Genomic DNA, 18,725 nt, shown 5'->3' with positions numbered 1-18,725 from the left:
GTAAAATATATAATATCCCTCGTAATATCATCCCTTGTGAACTAAAAAATTTCTTCATATCACCTTCTAACTTCTAATAATAATAATGACAATTTTTCTAGCTTTTTCTTTACAGAAGCCATTTTTAGAAACAAATTGTTTGATTTTGCTTTCTACTTCTAAGTAGTAAAAACCAGCAAAAGCTAAATCAAATATAGCCTTAGGGTATGTTTATTTTAGCTGGGTTGTAAAAAATAGTTTGTAGATTGTGGATTTTAAAAGATGATCGTGGATTGTAAAAGCTGATGAAAGGAGAATTACTGAACTGTTACAATTTATAGTCTGGATTATAACAATCTGGCTCTTACAATCTAACTATTTATTTCAGCTTGCAGATTATAATCATAATCCAGCTTTTACAATTCAACTATTTATTTTAGCTTGCAGATTATGATAACAATCCAGCTTTTACCATCCAAAACAAATATGACCTTAATATATCCTCCTCCTGATTGACAAGCACTTCTTTCTCCTCCTGTCCTTCACTGTTTTCCCGCTGAAGAACCAATACCATCGTCGCACCCCATCTCGCACCCATAGGAGGGCTTGGCACTGCAGCCCATGCGCACCACGAAGTGGCTGGCCCACAAACCTAGTAGGAAGTGGACAGAGGCCAGCAGACCGATGGGGTATAATAGGGATTGTTGGGACGAGACTCGTCTGACATATCACTGGCATGTGAAGCTACTCTCAGCAAACCTCACACGTTAGTGAGTAGTGACTGTGTCCATCTGACATTGAGGGACATCAGAGGAACCACTTCCAGATTGTCGAGGCTCAGCATAGTAGCCGCATGGAGGCTGCGAAGATTCTGGCGAAGAAGAAGACGACGAGGATGAGGGGCTTGGCCGTGGCAGCCATGGTCTTGGTTTCTTGCTTTGGAGTACTGTGTTGGTGGAGAGCAATGGGCAACCTTCTTCTCGTCACTTCCCCGTTCATCATTGGTGTTCCTGCTCTCAAGTATAGTAAACAAGAACATTGTAAGCGACAATTTTCCTTTGAAGTGCCTGCTCATCCAATTTCAATTTCGAAACTGACGGTTCCACTCAAGCATTTCTTTAAACAAGTGAAGTGCTTCACAATGTGGAGGTCGGAGCCGAACACGAGGATGAGGAGTTTGTAGCCTATGTCTCTCCTGCCTTCATGGTGTCGAACGGGGCAAGGGCCAGCTTGCTTGAGGCCGTCATGGAGGAGCACATAATTTTTTCCCGGCTTCTGCCTTCTGGCCTCGCTCACCGTCAATGCCGAGCAGTTCAGGATGAGGTGAGAGGCTGCTTTCTATGGTCGATGCGGGAATGAAGCCAGAGCTGCCAAATCTGAGATGCCGCCATGCATGCGTCGCCTGTCGTTGGTTCACCTCCTCCGCACAGCCACACCCGACGGCGTGCAACGGAGGTGCTGAGTGTGGACACGACAGAGCCTTCGACAGCGACAAACGGCATGGTGCAAGGATCTACGCCCACTCCAACTTCCTTGGGCTGGCGCTGCTGTGGTGGGACAATGTCAGCCTCGGTGGCATGTGAGCACAACACTGGTCTAAGAAACAGAGGAGGGAGGGAAGCAGAAGAAGTGGATTAAGGTAATTTTGCATGAAGGCATCCATGATGAAGGAATGGCTCATCCTTGGAGGTTTCGACATGATACATAAGGCGAAAGATAAAAACAATGATAGATTGAATCGACGAATGATGGCTCAATTTAAAAAGACTAGATGTGATCTAAATTAAGAAAATAAAGCTTCAAGGATGGAGTCTTACTTGATCAAATGAACAACATAATCCCACAATACGCGTATAGATCGTTTTTTCTACATGACAGTGAGAATTTTTATTCCCAAATGTAGACCTCCAAACTCTAGCAACAATGAAGTCAGATTGCTCCCCCCCCCCCCCCCCTCTCCTTCAAGGCGAAGTGCTGCAAAACACATATGGGGGTTTTTGTTTTGAATCTTTCTGAGCTTCAATGCCAGGGTTTATAGAGGTGGTTCAAAGAGTTTGGTCTCAGCCAGTTAACACTAAAAGATGCTATTCTGAGTTTGCATGTTAAGCTGAATCAAACAACAAAGTTGATCAAACTATGGCATAAGCAAACAATTGGTGATGTAAGGTTTCGTCTAGCTATTGCACAAGAGGTTATTTTCAAGCTAGATGTGGCATAGGAATCACGTACCCTTATAGAAGAAGAGTTCATTTTCAGAAAATGCCTTAAAGACAAAGTGTTGGGTTTGGCGGTAATAGAAAAAACACGTGCGAGGCAACATTCAAAACTAACCTGGATCCGAAAAGGAGATACAAACAAGATGTTTTTCCAAGTTAAAGCAAATTCGCGAAAAGGGAAGCATTTCATCCTATCTTTGGAAACAGAGGTAGGTGTAGTTGTTTCACCAGGAACAAAAAGAAGCTAAGATTTACAGCCATTTGTTGAGCAGATGGGACTAACAAGCCAAGAGATCTTGCATTAAACTGGGACAACTTAGTCTACCAGCCTGCAAATCTCTCTGAGTTGGAAGAACCGTTCGACGAACAGGAAATTCACGAGACAATTAAAAGTATGCCGGTAGAGAAAGCACCAAGGTCGGACGGATACATTGGTTTTTTCTACAAGAAATGATGGGACATTATAAAGAAGGACCTAACAGCTGCAGTTAAGGATTTCTGCAATCTAAAAACAATAAGAATGTGTCTCGTCAACAATGCAAACATCCTCATGTTGCCAAAGAAAACAACAGCTGCACAGGTGAGAGATTACATACTTATTAGCTTAATCAATAGCCTAACAAAGCTGTTAACCAAGATGATGGCAAATAGGTTGGCCCCCAGGCTAAATGAATTAGTGTCCATGAGCCAAAGTGTGTTCATAAAATGGAGGTGCGTTTATGAGAAAACGGTGCACATGCCAAAGAGTCAACATGCTCTATTTGTTAAACTAGACATCTTAAAGGCTTTTGCCTCGATTAACTGGGCCTGCCTTCTAGAAGTTATATAGATTCTGGGTTTTGATCAAAAATGAAGAAACTGGATTGCATCATTGGTGTCCACCACATCATCCAAAGTTCTTCTCAACGGGACCCTGAGAAAGGAATTTTGATATGCACGGGGTCTGCGCCAAGGTGATCCTCTCCCACCTATGCTATTCATCATGGCAATTGACCTGATGCAGCGTATTATCGAATTGGCAGCTCAAGAGAACATTTTGCAACCAATCCTACTACAATCGACACACTTGAGATGCTCCCTATATTCAGATGATGCTACCATCTTTGCAAAACCTTGCAGGCCCGACCTTATTGCTCTTTATGAAATCATGCAGGCCTTTGGCATGTGCTCGACTTTGATAACAAACCTAGCAAAAACTAAAGTTTTCCCCATCAGATGCGAACAGACACCTATGAAGCAGATCCTTATTGATTTCTCAGGCAAGAATCGCAGTTTCCTAGGAACTTATCTTGGGTTGTCGTTGCACACGCCCAAATTGAGGAGAGTAGATGTCCAACCTTTCCTATACAAGCTCAGGGCCGGCTACTCGGATGGAAAGGAAAATTATTCTCAAGAGCAGATAGAGAAACTCTAGTCAAATTTGTCCTCTTCTCCCAATTGACATATCATTTGACGGCTTTTCCTTACAAAAATGGTTAACTAAGAGGATTGACATGATTTGGACATCATTTATTTGGCGAGCAGATGAATATGAAAATGTCAACGGTGGACATTGTCTGCTAAACTAGGCTAGTTTGTCGACTAAAATACCTAGGAGAGCTTGAGGTGTCAGATTTGCAAAGATTTACCATAGCACTACGCCTCCGATGCATGTGGCTCCAATGGAATCAACGAGTGCCACAGTGGGCAAGGGAGATAAAGCTTTATTTTGGCATTCAAGTTGGCTCCACGAGCATGCTCCCAAAAACCTGGCTCCAGCTCTTTATGCAATAACCCAAAGGAAAAACTATACTGTTGAGAAGGCCTTAACAGATCAATGTTGGATTGCAAACTTATATCACCTCGCGACCCAAGATGAACTTACATAGTTCGTAAATCTGTGGGAAGACCTACATGATGTCACACTAGATCCGGATGTCCCAAACTCAATCACTTGGAGGTGGACAAATGACGGAGAATACACCACACAAGGCACATACAACATCCAGTTCGAATGAAGTATCCGGAGGCCAGTAATGATGCCAATATGGAAGGCAAAGGCAGGGCCTAATTGCATATTTTTTGCATGGCTGCTGCTGCACAGGAAAGTTTTAACAACCAACAATCTTGCGGAGAGGGGATGACCCCATGATTCAATATGAAAGCTATGCCGAACGAAGAATGAGACCTCAATCCATATGTGCAAAATTTGCTCCTTACAAGTGTGGAAGGAAATCACCACATGGCTAAACCTCCAAAACTTGTCGGTTCTGGCAATTAAGAGATGGTGGCATCAGGCACGAAAGAAGATCTAACGACAACAAACGATAAGCTTTTGACGGCATAATCATCTATTTTTGGTGGAATATTTGGAAAAAAAAGGAACCGGAGAACCTTCAAAAATGTTCAGCTTACAGCGACACGGTTGGCTTACCGAATTAAGGACGATGTTGATCAACGTCGTTTAGCTTTGTTTCTTAAGGCCAGGTGTAGCTACTGTGTTTTTTTCTACCATTGTTGTAGCCCGCGGTAGAACGCCAGGAGTTGCTCTACCTTTGTTTTTTTAGTGTCAGACTCTATCTGAAACTTTTTGTTTTCTCTCTCTTTTTATTCCTCCTAATATAAAATCAGCAATCCTCTTACCATCCATTTTTGAAAAAAGTAGTGTCCAACCGCAAACATCAAATATTTTTTTGTCATTCAGCAAAGACCACACATTTAGTGTGTCCAAGAGCAAAATTTTCCTATGGTTTATCATAGTACTATTATAGTACTACAAAAATATCAACACATTTGGTGGTTGGTTAAAATGTCATGAAAGTCTTCTACAATTGCTTGTTATCAGCTTTTCATGTGAAAATAATGCTTAGATGATAGATGAATTTAAGCTGACATACATACGCGTACCCTGAAAATCATGTAACGGCTGCATTGCTCTAAACTATGGTTACCGTGCAAGTATCATTTTTCACCCTTGGGTTGTAGCTAGTGCTCTATTTGTTGGTCACTTCTCCTCTTGAGAAAAAAAGAACTAGAAATGAATTTACGTTGTCAAAATGGACGTGTGACCTATCTCACAAGTCACACCCAAGAGTTTCAAAGATCTGAAAATGTGAAACGCGTAGCATTCATGTAATTTCAATTGTAAGTTTTTAGATTAAAAATATTATAGATTGACAACTTTATATATGCACATACTATTCTTAGCACATGAAGTTGTTAAGGGGATATGCATTGATAATTCTTTAAGAAATGATATATCTTCATTAACAATACTTTTATTCAACCATGTGAATATTCCAAACACAATCGCATAATTGACGCATGCAGTAGGATAAGAAAAATGAAGATCACAGCCTAAAATGAATATTATTTGGTATAATTCGTAGCCATATAGTACGAGAACTAACTATGTGGGTCATGGGCAAGTTTTTTATTGGAAAAGTACACCAACATTCACTACTTAAAAAAAACTCATTCATTGCGGGTCCATAAAGAAGTTCCACTACTAATTTTAGAGTCACCAGTAGGCAACGAGCAATGATAGTCCCCGACTATCACTGTCGATCCGAAGACCGATAGTGAAGGGGTTATCGCTGACAGCTGAAGGCTTCAGCCGACAGTGATAGTCAGGCGTCAAATTGATCTTTTTAGGGTTGGAAAAATTAAAAAAAAATTGCACCCGAGGAACCCCATGCCCACGCCGTCGCAAGTCATGCTATTTTTTGTGCGCGTGCGGTTCGTGGCACTCGAACTTGGAACCTCTCAGCTCACGCGATACGTCCTTATTATCTCACCACAAAAGTAATAGTGATACCATTAGCATATGCAATCCTTTTAACATCTTCTGTCTGAAACTTTAAACGATTATTTGGATATATAAATAACATTAAATAAAAAAATTTCAACTACAAAGTTGTAGATCTCGTCGAGAGCTATAATTTTGATATAAAGTTTATCCTATTTAACTTCGTAGGAAAAAATTTGAATTTTTTAAGATAAACTGACATCCACTATCACTATCGACTCGTGCTAGAACCGGCAGTAATAGTGAATTTTCACTACCAGTTCTTTTCGAATGGTTTTTTAGTGCCAGTCTATAATACAAAATAGCAGTGATACATTGCCGGTTCGTAAGAAATTGATAGTGATGAGCCGATATATTAGACTATTTTTATAGTAGTGATTGTTACATGTCTTCTTAAGGAAGAAGAGAGAGCAAGTTATATGTATTTGTGATTTTTTCTTTTGTTAGAGAAAATGAGAAATACACACTAGCTTTTGTGCAAAATGTATGGTATTTATCATTTTATTATCATATATGAGCAGGACACAGCAGACCTTAATGTGTTCTTATGCACAAAACAATGTAGTTGTATGGGTACCGTTTGTTAATATGATATTTTTATCTCTTCACTACGTGATCTAAAATACCATAAACAAAAATCCAGTTTTTCCATATCTTGTTATTATCATATGGGTACCGTTTGTTAATATGAAAGTTGTATTGTTACATGTCTCCCCAACTTCATCGGATTTGGCGAATTTTTAAGGCCAAAAAATGGTATGTAAGATTGAGTTATTGGTCACTGAAGTTTTTTTTTTAACTATTTTCAAAATATTCGTTTTTAGCAAAAATATATAATGTTTCTTATTCTAGTGCTGCTGAGGTGAGAAAAAATAAGAGAAAAATAAAAAAATTATAGCATCATGCTATGTACATATTTACTATATAAGAAAAAAATTAAGTAAATTATGATAGAAAATTGATTGACTAATACATCTAATGATTGATTAATTAAAATTCCTTCACTTGCTCTAATCCATCGAACCGGTAATGACCCGTTACTAATGACTCTTTAGGATGACTTGTTACTGACGAATTGATCATTAGTGACATTTCATAATTTAACCTATCACTTATGATTTGTTAAAGATGACCCATCACTTATGACTGGTAATAAGTGATAGGTCATAATTATGACCCGTCATTAATTTTATATCACCTTTATCTATTTCATGTAGTGTTTTCTAATACACATTAATTCAAGCAATAAAATATAATCAACAAAAATAAGCTTCATACCCTTTCATGTAAGCAAAGCTTACTTCAATGACCTGATACACGAAGCATTACAGTTATAACTATAGCTATACTCTTGTCTGTTATTACACAAAGTGTATATATGGTACCTCTTCGGACATGACTTTTATTCATAAGTAGTAATCACATAGAGATCTAGTTTTCTTTTGGTATATGATATATTCGATAACACGAACTCCCTCCATCCATGATATCACTCGAGTGCTTTGTCATTTCAAAAGATACTTATGGATCAACCATTTTGAAATTAAGATGCTAAGTAAAAACCCAACTGAATGTGCTAAAGACACATTTTTATTTATGGAAAAAACAAGATTCTTAAAAGAAAAAATAGAAAGCTAAAACATTACAATGCCACCAACAACATCTGTCTTGCAGAAAGCTAAATTAAGTGTTTTTATTTGGGTGAGCTCTAGCTCCACAAATTCTTAGAGTGGGAGCTAAAGCTGGGGTAGACTGAAAGTGTTTGAGTTAGTCAATTTGTTCCTATTTTAGAGAAAAAATCAAAAACTTAAACCACATTTTAGCCTACAACTCTATACTCCTCGAGAATTTTAGAGCGGGGGTTCTCCTAAACAGGTTATAAAAGTGCATTTTACTTGAAAGTACAAGAGGAGTGTTGCCATCGTGATACGGATTCGTATCAAACTATTTGTTTTCTCCGACAACCTTGTATTTTAAACTTTTCTACACAACTATCTGTTGGTTGCAATTTTAAGTAGTGAATCAATCAACCCATATACAGCTATCGCTATTTTTATGAGTAGTTACAGCTACTGCTAATTAAAGCAATGTATTTGTAACCCACTATCCTGATACGTATGCAATTTATGAATTATAAGATCTTGAGCTTGCGGTTTTAGCATATCGATATCTCGATGCAAAAGTGTTTACATGGATACCAACTAATTAATATCTTCTAATTTTGCGAATACATAGGCTAGCAGGCTCTAAAATGGTAGAAACGCAAATAGAAAATTCTAATAAAGCGGATAGAGTATACTCCATCATTTTCTTTTGTCGTCTTAAAATCCAGTGCAAAAATTTCTAAAGTTTTACCATTGATATTTTCAAACTTCTCATGATTGATTATCATATTTAGTTTAATTTAGTATTTCTTTCACAAATGTCACTTAATAGTATTAACACACACATAATACACATATATATACACTTCTCATGCACTTCTCGAAGACCGTGAAGAGGCAATAGTGACAAAAAAAGAAGAAGCGAGTAACCTCATCCTTAGGATATGCATGTATATTTTTCTTTTGTTGTGGAGATTACATCCATCTTTCATCAAATGTTGTTGTATTTATCGCTGAAATTTGCAATTTTTTCTAGAAGCAGTCAACGTATGAGCATCTAAACATCTTTTGACGTATATAGTAAACCCATAGCTAGAAGACCTTTTGAATACGCCACCTTCAAGATGTTCGGCATTTTTCCTAAGGTATTTATGGATCAATCTCTTCAAGCGGAAAAGGACAAACAAAATAATGAAGTAAGCACCTAAAAAAAAAAGAATTGAAGTAAGCAAGAGGCCTTTATCAGTTATAGGGACTGAGTAATGTACTTGGAGTATTAAGGAACTACCAAACTTGAGAAAAGTTTCTAAATTATTAAAAAAAAATTGCGAATTAAAAAAATTAAAGTTAATTAAGGGTCCCCAGCAAGTGCAGACGTTTTTCCGGCTGCAGATGAGCTGGCCGCTGCATGTCATTCATACACGCCCACCTTCCAAGCCACAACCAATGGTAGAGTTCCACGTCATCCTGACCACCGAGGCCCGCACACAGACACAGGCCACGAAATGTCCACTCGTGTAGGTTTCACTCGTGCGCGTAGTGAAACCGCTCCAGCTAACCCTGCGGCGCACTTCCGAGTCCCTTCTCCGTTGGAGCACGTGGAGTTTGAATCGGACGGTAAGGGATCGTCTCAACACACAACCCTCAGTCGGCGCCCCGGCGACACGGACATCCTACGGCACCCAAACCGCTAGGCGCACGCCGTTTCCCCCCATGCCCGGATGACTCGTGGGACCCACGCCTCATTGGTACAGCCAAGCATGTGCTTTCTTTCCGTTTCCTGAACGGTCAAATTAGCACGCGCCAAAGTCTTGCACCAGCGTTACCCTGACATGTGGGGTAGGGCCGTGCGGCCCGGCTGTCATTGATCGGGAGCATGCAGAGTACCGATCATGGTTAGTGACACTTCAATGACGGATGGGTCCAGGAAGAACTGGCTTTGCTGTCAGTGAGAGAGATTGGGTGTGTGCCGGGGGCGAGAAGTAGGGAGGCCGAGGAGAGGCTGGCGTGGGCGGTGGTGCGCTCCCCACAGCCCCCGGCGGCCGCCACGTGTATCTCGCAGCCGCATCTCGGTTCCCTCCTCTCTCTCCTCTTCCCCCCTCCACCTCCTGCTTTCCTGCTCATCTCCCCAGTAACTGCACCCACCTCCACCTACACACACAGAGACGGCGAGACATACATCATCTCTCTCTCTCTCTCCTCTCTATCTGCCGCCGTGTCTCTCTGCATGGAAGCCTCCGCCGGCTCGTCGCCACCGCACTCCCAAGAGAACCCGCCGGAGCACGGTGGTGGCAAGGGGGAGGCCCCAGCGGAGGAGATCGGCGGGGAGGCGGCGGATGACTTCATGTTCGCCGACGACACGTTCCCGTCACTCCCGAACTTCCCTTGCCTCTCCTCGCCGTCCAGCTCCTCCTTCTCGTCGTCCTCCTCCAACTCCACCAGCACCTACACCAACGCGGCAGGAGGAGCTGGCGGCGGTGGCGCTGAGGGCGCCGCCGGCGACCCCTCCGAGCCGGTCTCCACTGGGGAAGGGTTTGATGCGTTCGATGAAATCGACCAGCTCCTCGACTTCGCGTCGCTATCCGTGCCTTGGGACACCGAGCCGCTATTCCCTGACGTTGGCATGATGATAGAGGACGCTATGTCCGCGCCGCCGCATCAGGTGGGCGGCGACGCGGACGGAAGAGGCGAAGGGAAAGCCTTGCTGGAAGGGACAGGGGGAGAGGAGGCTTGCATGGAGGCGGCGGAGGGGGACGACCTGCCGCGGTTCTTCATGGAGTGGCTCACGAGCAACCGTGAAAGCATCTCGGCCGAGGATCTCCGCAGCATCCGCCTCCGCCGCTCCACCATCGAGGCCGCTGCAGCCCGTCTCGGCGGCGGACGCCAGGGCACCATGCAGCTGCTCAAGCTTATCCTCACCTGGGTGCAAAACCACCACCTCCAGAAGAAGCGCCCTCGCGACGCGATGGTGGAGGCGGCTGGCTCGCATGGCCACGGCCACGGCCAGCTCTCCAGCTCGGGCGCCAACCCCGGCTACGAGTTCCCCACTGGAGGCCAGGACATGGCGGCTGCCGGTGGTACATCCTGGGTGCCCTACCCGCCCTTCACGGCACCTGCTTACGGCGGCGAGGGGGTGTACCCGAGCGGCACCGGCCCGTACCCTTTCCACCAGCAGAGCTGCAGCACAAGCAGCGTGGTCGTGAACAGCCAGCCGTTCTCCCCGCCGGTGGTGGGCGACATGCACGCGGCGGGCGGTGGAAACATGGCCTGGCCACAGCAGTACGCGCCGTTCCCTGGCGCTTCCACGGGCTCTTACCCTATGCCGCCCGTCGTGCCGCAGCAGTTCTCCCCCGGATTCGCCGGGCAGTACTCCGGCGGCCACGCCATTGCTCCCCAGCGCATGGTGGGGGTGGAGGCTTCTGCGACCAAGGAGGCCCGGAAGAAGCGCATGGCGCGACAGCGGCGCCTGTCTTGCCTGCAGCAGCAGCGGAGCCAGCAGCTGAACCTGGGCCAGATCCAGGGCTCTGGCCACCCACAGGAGCCGTCCCCTCAGTCCACGCACTCTGCACCGGTAACACCGTCAGCCGGTGGCTGGGGATTCTGGTCACCGGGCAGTCAGCAGCAGGTCCAGAACCCGCTCTCAAAGTCCAATCCCTCAAGGCTGATGCAGCAGATGCCATCGCCGGAGGGGAGCCCCCAGCGCTCGGCAGCTTCAGATAAGCGGCAGGTGCATGCATGCAGAGCTTGACATCCATCGCTATCTAGCACGAGATCTGTTTACATCTCTTCTGTTGCTACCAATAGACGCACATCGCTTTCCAGCAACAGAACACACATGCGTTTGTCCCGTACGCGTACGGATTGATCCGTGTTCCTCCGGAGTTGATGCATCTGATGAACATGTGTGTGCATGCAGGGCGCCAAGACAGACAAGAACCTGCGGTTCCTGCTGCAGAAGGTGCTGAAGCAGAGCGACGTCGGGAGCCTCGGCCGCATCGTGCTACCCAAAGTGAGACAGACGACGCCCTTCTGCGTCTACCCCACTTGCACATACAAATATATATCTCGCGCGGCTAGCTGCGCAATTGTGTGTGCATGCATCCACTTGCGCATGTGTTCTTCCTCCCATGATCAAGTGAAATCGGCCGTGGATCGATCGGTTTCACATCTTGTTCACATGGCGCTAAGAAGTGTCTCTTCTTTTCTGGACGATTTCAGAAGGAAGCGGAGATTCACCTGCCGGAGCTGAAGACGAGGGATGGCATCTCCGTCCCCATGGAGGACATAGGAACGTCGCGGGTGTGGAACATGCGGTACAGGTGAGCGGTCATCAGATCAGGGATTTGGGATAACCGAGCATGCATGGTTAAGTCGAATTGTTCTTGGTGCTTTATTTTTTTTTAAAAAAGCTAATGGAAGCGTATTCTTGGTTAATTGGGGGGGCAGATCTAGACCACTGGGCCAGAAATAGTAAATGGCATGAGTACGGCATCACTGTTTGGGATGGTCCCTTTCCCGATTGGGCAAGTGGGTCATATGAATATACGATGGGAATCTAGGAGCAAATAGTGGCATGCACTCGTCGTGCTCGCCCTACGTCAATGCAAAACGAGTTCTGCATGCAAAGAATCATGATTCCAACTTTTTTTTTTAGTACTGGACATTTTGCATGTATATGTAGTAGCTCATGAACATGTGTTATTTCTTCTAAAAACATATCTCTCGTCGTGCTAAATATAATAGTGGACTGTTGACAGTGACATGAATGCCCTCTTTTGCATGCACGCAGGTTTTGGCCCAACAACAAGAGCAGAATGTATCTTTTGGAGAATACGGGTGAGAAACAAAAAAGATGTTAATATGTATCGTTCAATCTTACGGTGTTAATATGTATCGTTCAATCTTACTTTTCTGTTGCTTCAACCTTGCAGGGGATTTTGTTCGCTCCAACGAGCTTCAGGAGGGGGACTTCATAGTGATCTACTCTGATGTCAAGTCCGGCAAATATGTAATGTTCGCTCCACTGCTGTTGTTTTTGTCAATTTAGGGGCTGTTCAATTTCCTGCATGTAGTCTAGCATAGACTCATGCGACATAGGCTATACATGCACTATAATAGAATAGGTCATCTGTGTCGTCCCATCAATACAGTTAAGCACAAATCGGTATTAATAAAGTATCAATATCGGTTCATAATATTCTAAGTTCGATCAACGATCAAGCCGGGTCGAACCGGCACTGATACTCATTATTAGTGCCGTTTCGTAAACATGAACCGACATTGATATAGGGTCCACACCTGAAATTTTACTTCAATGAACTTTTAGCTCGCAAGCCCTCATTGATAGTCCTTTTCAGTACCAGTTCCATATACCAACCGTACTGAAATTTGATTGGACCCAAAATTTTAATAAATTTCAGTTTTGGCTGAGGGCTCACGTCCGGCTTGCCTCTTATAACCGGTTTCAGTGCCGATTCGTGCCACCACCCGTCACTTATACAGAAGGATCCGAAATTTCTCTTAAATGGCATTTTAGCTCGCGTCCGTTTGGCTCTCTCGGCTCTTATTTCTTCGTCTCCTCCCCCTCTCTCTCTCCACCGTATCTCTTCCTCTCTCTCTCTCCCTCACTCACAATCACGAGCTCAAAGGAGCAGCGCTCACACAGTCCTCCAGAGATGGGTTTTTCTCGACGGCGAGAGGCGCGGCTGCCACGGGAGTGGACGGTGAGGGGAGCGGCGGTCTTCTGGCCGAGTGCCTCCACCGATGGTAGCGGTAGCGGCACGCGTGCCGTCGTTGTCCTCGTCCCTCGACAACGACATGCCCGACCGGTGAGGAGATGCGGTGATTCGTGATCCCTGACCGTTTCTTCTTTCTTCCTCTCCTTTCTTGGGTTGGTTCTTTCTTTCTTCTTGGTTTTTGTCTTAAGAAATGAGAAGAGGTTGCACCGATGAGGAGATCTGTAATTTGTACAACAGCAGGAGGAGATGAAGGATTGCTGTACCGATGAATGATTAGCTGATGTTGAATCAGCTTTGACACGAGCGACGGGAATCAGTGGCAGCGGCGGCGGGAGCTAGTTCGGATGCCGCTCCCGCCGCTACCATTTGTTTTATTCTCTAGAAATGGCATCACTGTCGGGTGGTGAACCGACACTAATAGTAGTCGACTATCAGTACCGAGTAAAGAGTGTTATTTGAAAAAATTGGCAGTGATATACCTTTTCGTAATAGTGAGGGAGTAGATGTTTGGTTGCCTCTATTCTCTTGCAAGCCTATCATGTGGTGGGATGCAAAAGGGGCGTTGCGTATCTCTAGGCCTGGGTAAATGTGGAAGTGACTTCTTATGTAGGCAATCGGACACCTCTGTTTAGTTAGGTTCTCTGTTTAGTTTGGCTATATTTCTCTGTTTAGCTAGGCTGCTGCATGATATAGGCAACCAACATTAAGTAACGTAAGCCTGGCTAGGATTATGCAAGCGATCAAACACACCCTTAGAAATACGAGTCGGTTTAGTGTGATCATGAGAGCCACAAAATCTGCTGCGGCAACCAACACAACTTCAACCTTATAATTTGCATGCTACTACTTTTCTTTGGATCAATTTTCTAGCTGGTTAATTTGTCCTTGTTGGGCACTCGATTCCTGCAGCACAGCTGACTGCCTTTAACCTTTGTTCCAACAGCTGATACGGGGCGTGAAGGTAAGGCCAGCGCAGGAGGAAGGCAACGGTTCCGGCGCGGTAGGCAAGCACAAGCACGGGTGTCCAGAGAAAGCCGGTGCTTCATGCGCCGAAGATGGCGGCGGCGTCGACGGCACGGCCAAGCTTGACGGCGCCTGCAAGGGGAGGTCTGCGCAGATGAGCCAAGGCCAGGGTGCCGCCTCCATGAGCCAAATGGCCGTCAGCACCTGAAGAAGAACCTGCACCATTGAAGTTAGCTAGCTCCATACACCTGATGGTCAAGCCTCCCGTTGGGTTAAGCATATATAGTGTGCTAGGTGATATTAAATCGAGTAGCCACCTGTGACGGTAAAATGTGCATGGTTTGGTTTCCTGGATCTGTTAGTTCTGTACATGCATCAGCATACCTGAATTTGTGTCGTGCCATTCGGCTAACTAACAAGAAACTAGTACATGGCTTGGTATTATGGTGTTAATTACTGCCTCTTGAGAGGGTTCTGAAGTATAGTAGTGATCTAATGAGTGGAAGCAGTCTGCTTCTGGAGTTGTGCCCTTTCAAAAGCATCGACAAAATAGGGAAAATAACATTGGTATCTAGAATACTCATATTTTAAGCTTGCATCGATACTCTGGCACCCTGCTATGCATGGTCATGCTGCTCCATTTTAAAAATTTCTGCACCAAAAAAAAAGAGGCGCTCCTGCTTGACTATATATGCATCAGACATAACCTGGTTGATTCCGGATGCGTCCCGCTAGATTCTTCATCTGGAATCGACATGCATGGATGGGGTAATGGGTGAGACTTGTTCGTCCGCACGCATGCCTTTTGTGAACTTGGTGTGGTCGATGCATGATCTCGTGGCGCGGCGTTGGCGTCGCCATGTGCGGCGTTGGCGTGGAAACATGACGTTATGCCGCGCTCGGTTTCGCCGGGTTGATACTATTAACTATACTCTCTGTTTTAGAAATAGTAGGTATATATATTTTTCAAAAAAATCAAATTTTATATATCTTGATTAAAAGTTAATTAAATTATAAGAATATCTAGTGTATAAAAATTATATAACTAGGGATTTCATCCTATATAAGTTTTGTAGCTATAAATGATATATTTTATAAGAAAGTCTTAGTTAAAATCTAACTTCGAAGATCGAGTCTAAAATAAATATGTCTACTATTTCTTAACGAGAGGTACTACACCAGCCATGCGGCTGATTAGGTCACTCTCCGGATGTCATTGTTGCTAGCTGAAAACAGGATCGTCGTCTCAGGCGACGAAGAATGATGGCCATTGGTTGGAGTTTGGGAAGAGAGTTTGATTTCCTACAGGATTTCTCATTGACAGGCTTAGAGGGAGGTTGTGGAAAGCTTGGTGGAGAAGGCAGGCAGTGAGGCGATGGAGGACGGCCGGTGGGCGTTGCCGGAGCAAATGGAGATGGCCCGGTGAAACCGGGTTAGTACGGCATTAGGAGCGTCGCTGAAAGACGGATGAAGGCGGGGAGCGAGCTGGCATCACGAGAGAGATGGGGAGCGAGTATGAGAGGTTGAATATAGCTACGAGCCGTTGGATACCCATTGCACGAAGAAAAAACAGATGTTTGAGAGATACTACTGCCCTTAAAACTTAAACTGACGTGATGGATTGATAGTTAGGAATTGTACGTGGTGACTGATTATCGATCGCGCACCCATCGGACGACCAAATGTTGGTTAGATTTGTGTGTTTTTTCTTGTATTTCCTTTTGTTTTGTTTCTCCTCTTTGTTTGAAAAATATGTATTAAAAAATGAGAGGAAGGTGTGTGTTCCTAAAGGATAAGGCAGGGCAATGATGTGTGTTGTTCGGTGAGCTCCGGAATTGGTGACGTGTGGGCGCGCCAACAAAGAGATGTGCACTAGAAGATCGAGTATAGCAAGTTCCGGGAAGAGGGTAGATAGCAAGTTTTTTTTTAATATAGGTTAATTCTTATCGGGAAATAAAGGTCTATCCGCCAAGGATAACCTAGTATAACCCTCATCAGTAGGTGTCGATAGCTGTTTAAACTATAGTTTCAGATACTCCGCTCATTTCATAATTCAAAATGGTAATCATGCAGTAAAAGAGGGATTTTTTCACTACTTCTGGTTGATAAAGAAAGGATAGGATATTTCTATATATGACAGACGTTTAAAAATCAAATAAATATGTTTCTTTACCGAAATCCAGTGAAAACATGAACCTGAGTACATCAAGTATCGTACATGAAGTATTTCCCGAAGTGAACGTCAACTTTCTTGCTATCTACGTGATACTTATTTTTAAGGATTTTTCTACGAGGCAAAAAATGATTTTGACATTTTGAGAGACTAAACTACCCTCCCGTACCCCTTGTGGCTCAATACACTCATTTTGGCTTCAAATCCAGTTTGGCCTGCTGCTTCTATGTTCTCAGATCCGACCATGTCAACAAACATTAACCTTCTTCCCACCGATGGAACATCCAGGATAATCTAGAGAAATAAAGTACAGCTCATAAACAATTTGGTGTCAGAAAAAACGAATGTCCTAAGCGAATGAATGCAATCAACCATGCAATGACTCAGCGAACTCCTCTCATTACGAAGTGTGCTCTTGACAATTCGCCGCTTCTCCACCTTGGCAACTTCTCTAGATATCTTTCCAGCTTCATTTCCACATATGTATGTCGCATTCTTGGCTTTCTTTCCCATTACTTCTAACCTCACCTGTGCATAGATAGAGAATTGTGAAACTTCAGCAAAATGACAATGGCACACAACAAATAAATGTCAACTTATTTGTTATTGTCAGTTCATGCTATGACTTATGAGCAATGCATGATGAATCCTCCCTAGCCTTTACTAGCCACGAGTTCCTAGAAAACATTATAATTCTGCACACTGAAAATCATCATATCACACTGAAAATCACAATTTTAATGCCTAATAACGATTTGTTCTAGATGGATTACAATTCTACAGTACTTGTTTCAGCTTAGAGGTCACCATATCACACTGAAAATCATAAATCCCTTATTTTTTCAAGCTTCAAATTAAACTCATCTAACGGGCAAGCAATTCAGCACAGAACACGGTAAAAAAAAAACTCCCAAGTACCCTAAGAAAAACTCACTATTTTTAACAAATACGTAACCTCATACTATAATTAGTGATCTAAAATACCGTTCACATAAGAACTCACATTTGCAATAGCATAACCAACAGAGTACATCATGGCATGTGAAAAGTATCAGCAAAGAAGTGTCATTATCTTTGTCATCTTAAGTTCTTCTCTAGCAGTTCATGTTCTTGTTTATCAACAATGCATGATCAATTCATGGGCCTTATCAACTGAGTCCAAGAAAACATTGCAATTGTAGTACCTACTAACAAATAATTTGTTTTAGGTGGATTACAATTCTACAGTACTTGTTTCAGCTTAGAATTGTCATCTCACATTTAAAATCACAAATTCCTTATTCTAGAGTAAAGTTCATAAGATACTACCAACCATTTTTAACACAAACACATAATCTCAGACTGTAACAGTGATCTAAAATAGTTACATAAGAACCCACGTTTGCAAGTGAAAATTGCAACAACATGACCAACGGAGTAAGTCATGCCCAAACTTTCTGCGGCTTGAGCTGCTTTCAGCGTTGCCAGAGCTTCAGTTTGCAGGGAATCAGCTACTCTATCAATTTTGCCACCACCTGCTGCTTGAATAGTACCAATGAAACCCCAGCTACCTTCTCTCAGGTTTTCAAAGAAACTTCAATCAGTATTGATCTTAATAGTACCTGTGGGGGGCTGCAGATCATCTGATAGTGGTATGGGTGCTAGAAATCCCCTTCGTCTCAAAAACATCTATAAATTATCTATAAATTCATGGATGCATCTCCGAACAGTGAATTGAGCCCAGGTTCTCTTTAGCATTTACCTTATTTCTCTGAGACCACCAACACCAGCGAAACACCACTGTTGTTAGGTGATCTTTATCTTGTAAATGCAGGATGGCATGCAACATTTCACAAGCAGATCTACAGTGAATAAGGGATATTTCTATAGAACATACGACTCGTCTTCTCTACAGATTTTTGTGGTTAGCCAAACTATTATGAGCGAAGCGCCACAGAAATGGTGAACTTTCCCAGCACACTTCAGATTCCAACGCTTGTTCCAGTCCCCTTGCTCCATCAGTGTGCCTGCGGTTGAGCTGTTACCTTAAGCTCTTGTAGATTCAATCTCCCGGGCCTGAACTAAGACTTTATATGATGATTTGACTGAAAACAACCCTTTTGCATCAAAGTGCCAGGCTCATAATTTGGGTTTCAAGAATGTACTTCACATCTTCCTCTCTGAATGTTTGCTTCACCAGCTCAACATCCCAATCTCCTGTACGAGGATCAATAAGATCTGACACCTTTGTTATCAAAGAAACTCCTCTGTATGATGCAGATTTCC

General features: G+C 43.6%; 1 protein-coding gene across 1 annotated transcript; it reads left to right on the top strand.

Moving 5' to 3' along the window:
* Positions 1–9,813: 9,813 nt before the first annotated feature.
* LOC133886192 (regulatory protein viviparous-1-like) lies at positions 9,814–14,495 on the top strand. The gene is made up of 6 exons (XM_062325927.1): positions 9,814–11,313; positions 11,503–11,595; positions 11,805–11,905; positions 12,376–12,422; positions 12,518–12,594; positions 14,268–14,495. Exons 1-6 carry the CDS (start codon positions 9,814–9,816, stop codon positions 14,493–14,495), a joined length of 2,046 nt encoding a protein of 681 aa, XP_062181911.1.
* The last annotated feature ends 4,230 nt before the right edge of the window (positions 14,496–18,725 follow it).

Source organism: Phragmites australis, chromosome 1 (genome assembly GCF_958298935.1).
Source record: "Phragmites australis chromosome 1, lpPhrAust1.1, whole genome shotgun sequence".
Taxonomy (NCBI): Eukaryota; Viridiplantae; Streptophyta; class Magnoliopsida; order Poales; family Poaceae; genus Phragmites; species Phragmites australis.
The sequence above is the reverse complement of the archived record's forward strand: the minus strand, read 5'-3'. Positions and strand labels throughout refer to the sequence as shown.

Coding starts and splice junctions, on each gene's coding strand:
- LOC133886192 (XM_062325927.1), top strand. CDS start 9,814: ATGGAAGCCTCCGCCGGCTCGTCGCCACCGCACTCCCAAGAGAACCCG. Junction 11,596..11,804: donor GCCGCATCGTGCTACCCAAA/GTGAGACAGACG, acceptor GGACGATTTCAG/AAGGAAGCGGAGATTCACCT. Junction 11,906..12,375: donor GTGTGGAACATGCGGTACAG/GTGAGCGGTCAT, acceptor GCATGCACGCAG/GTTTTGGCCCAACAACAAGA.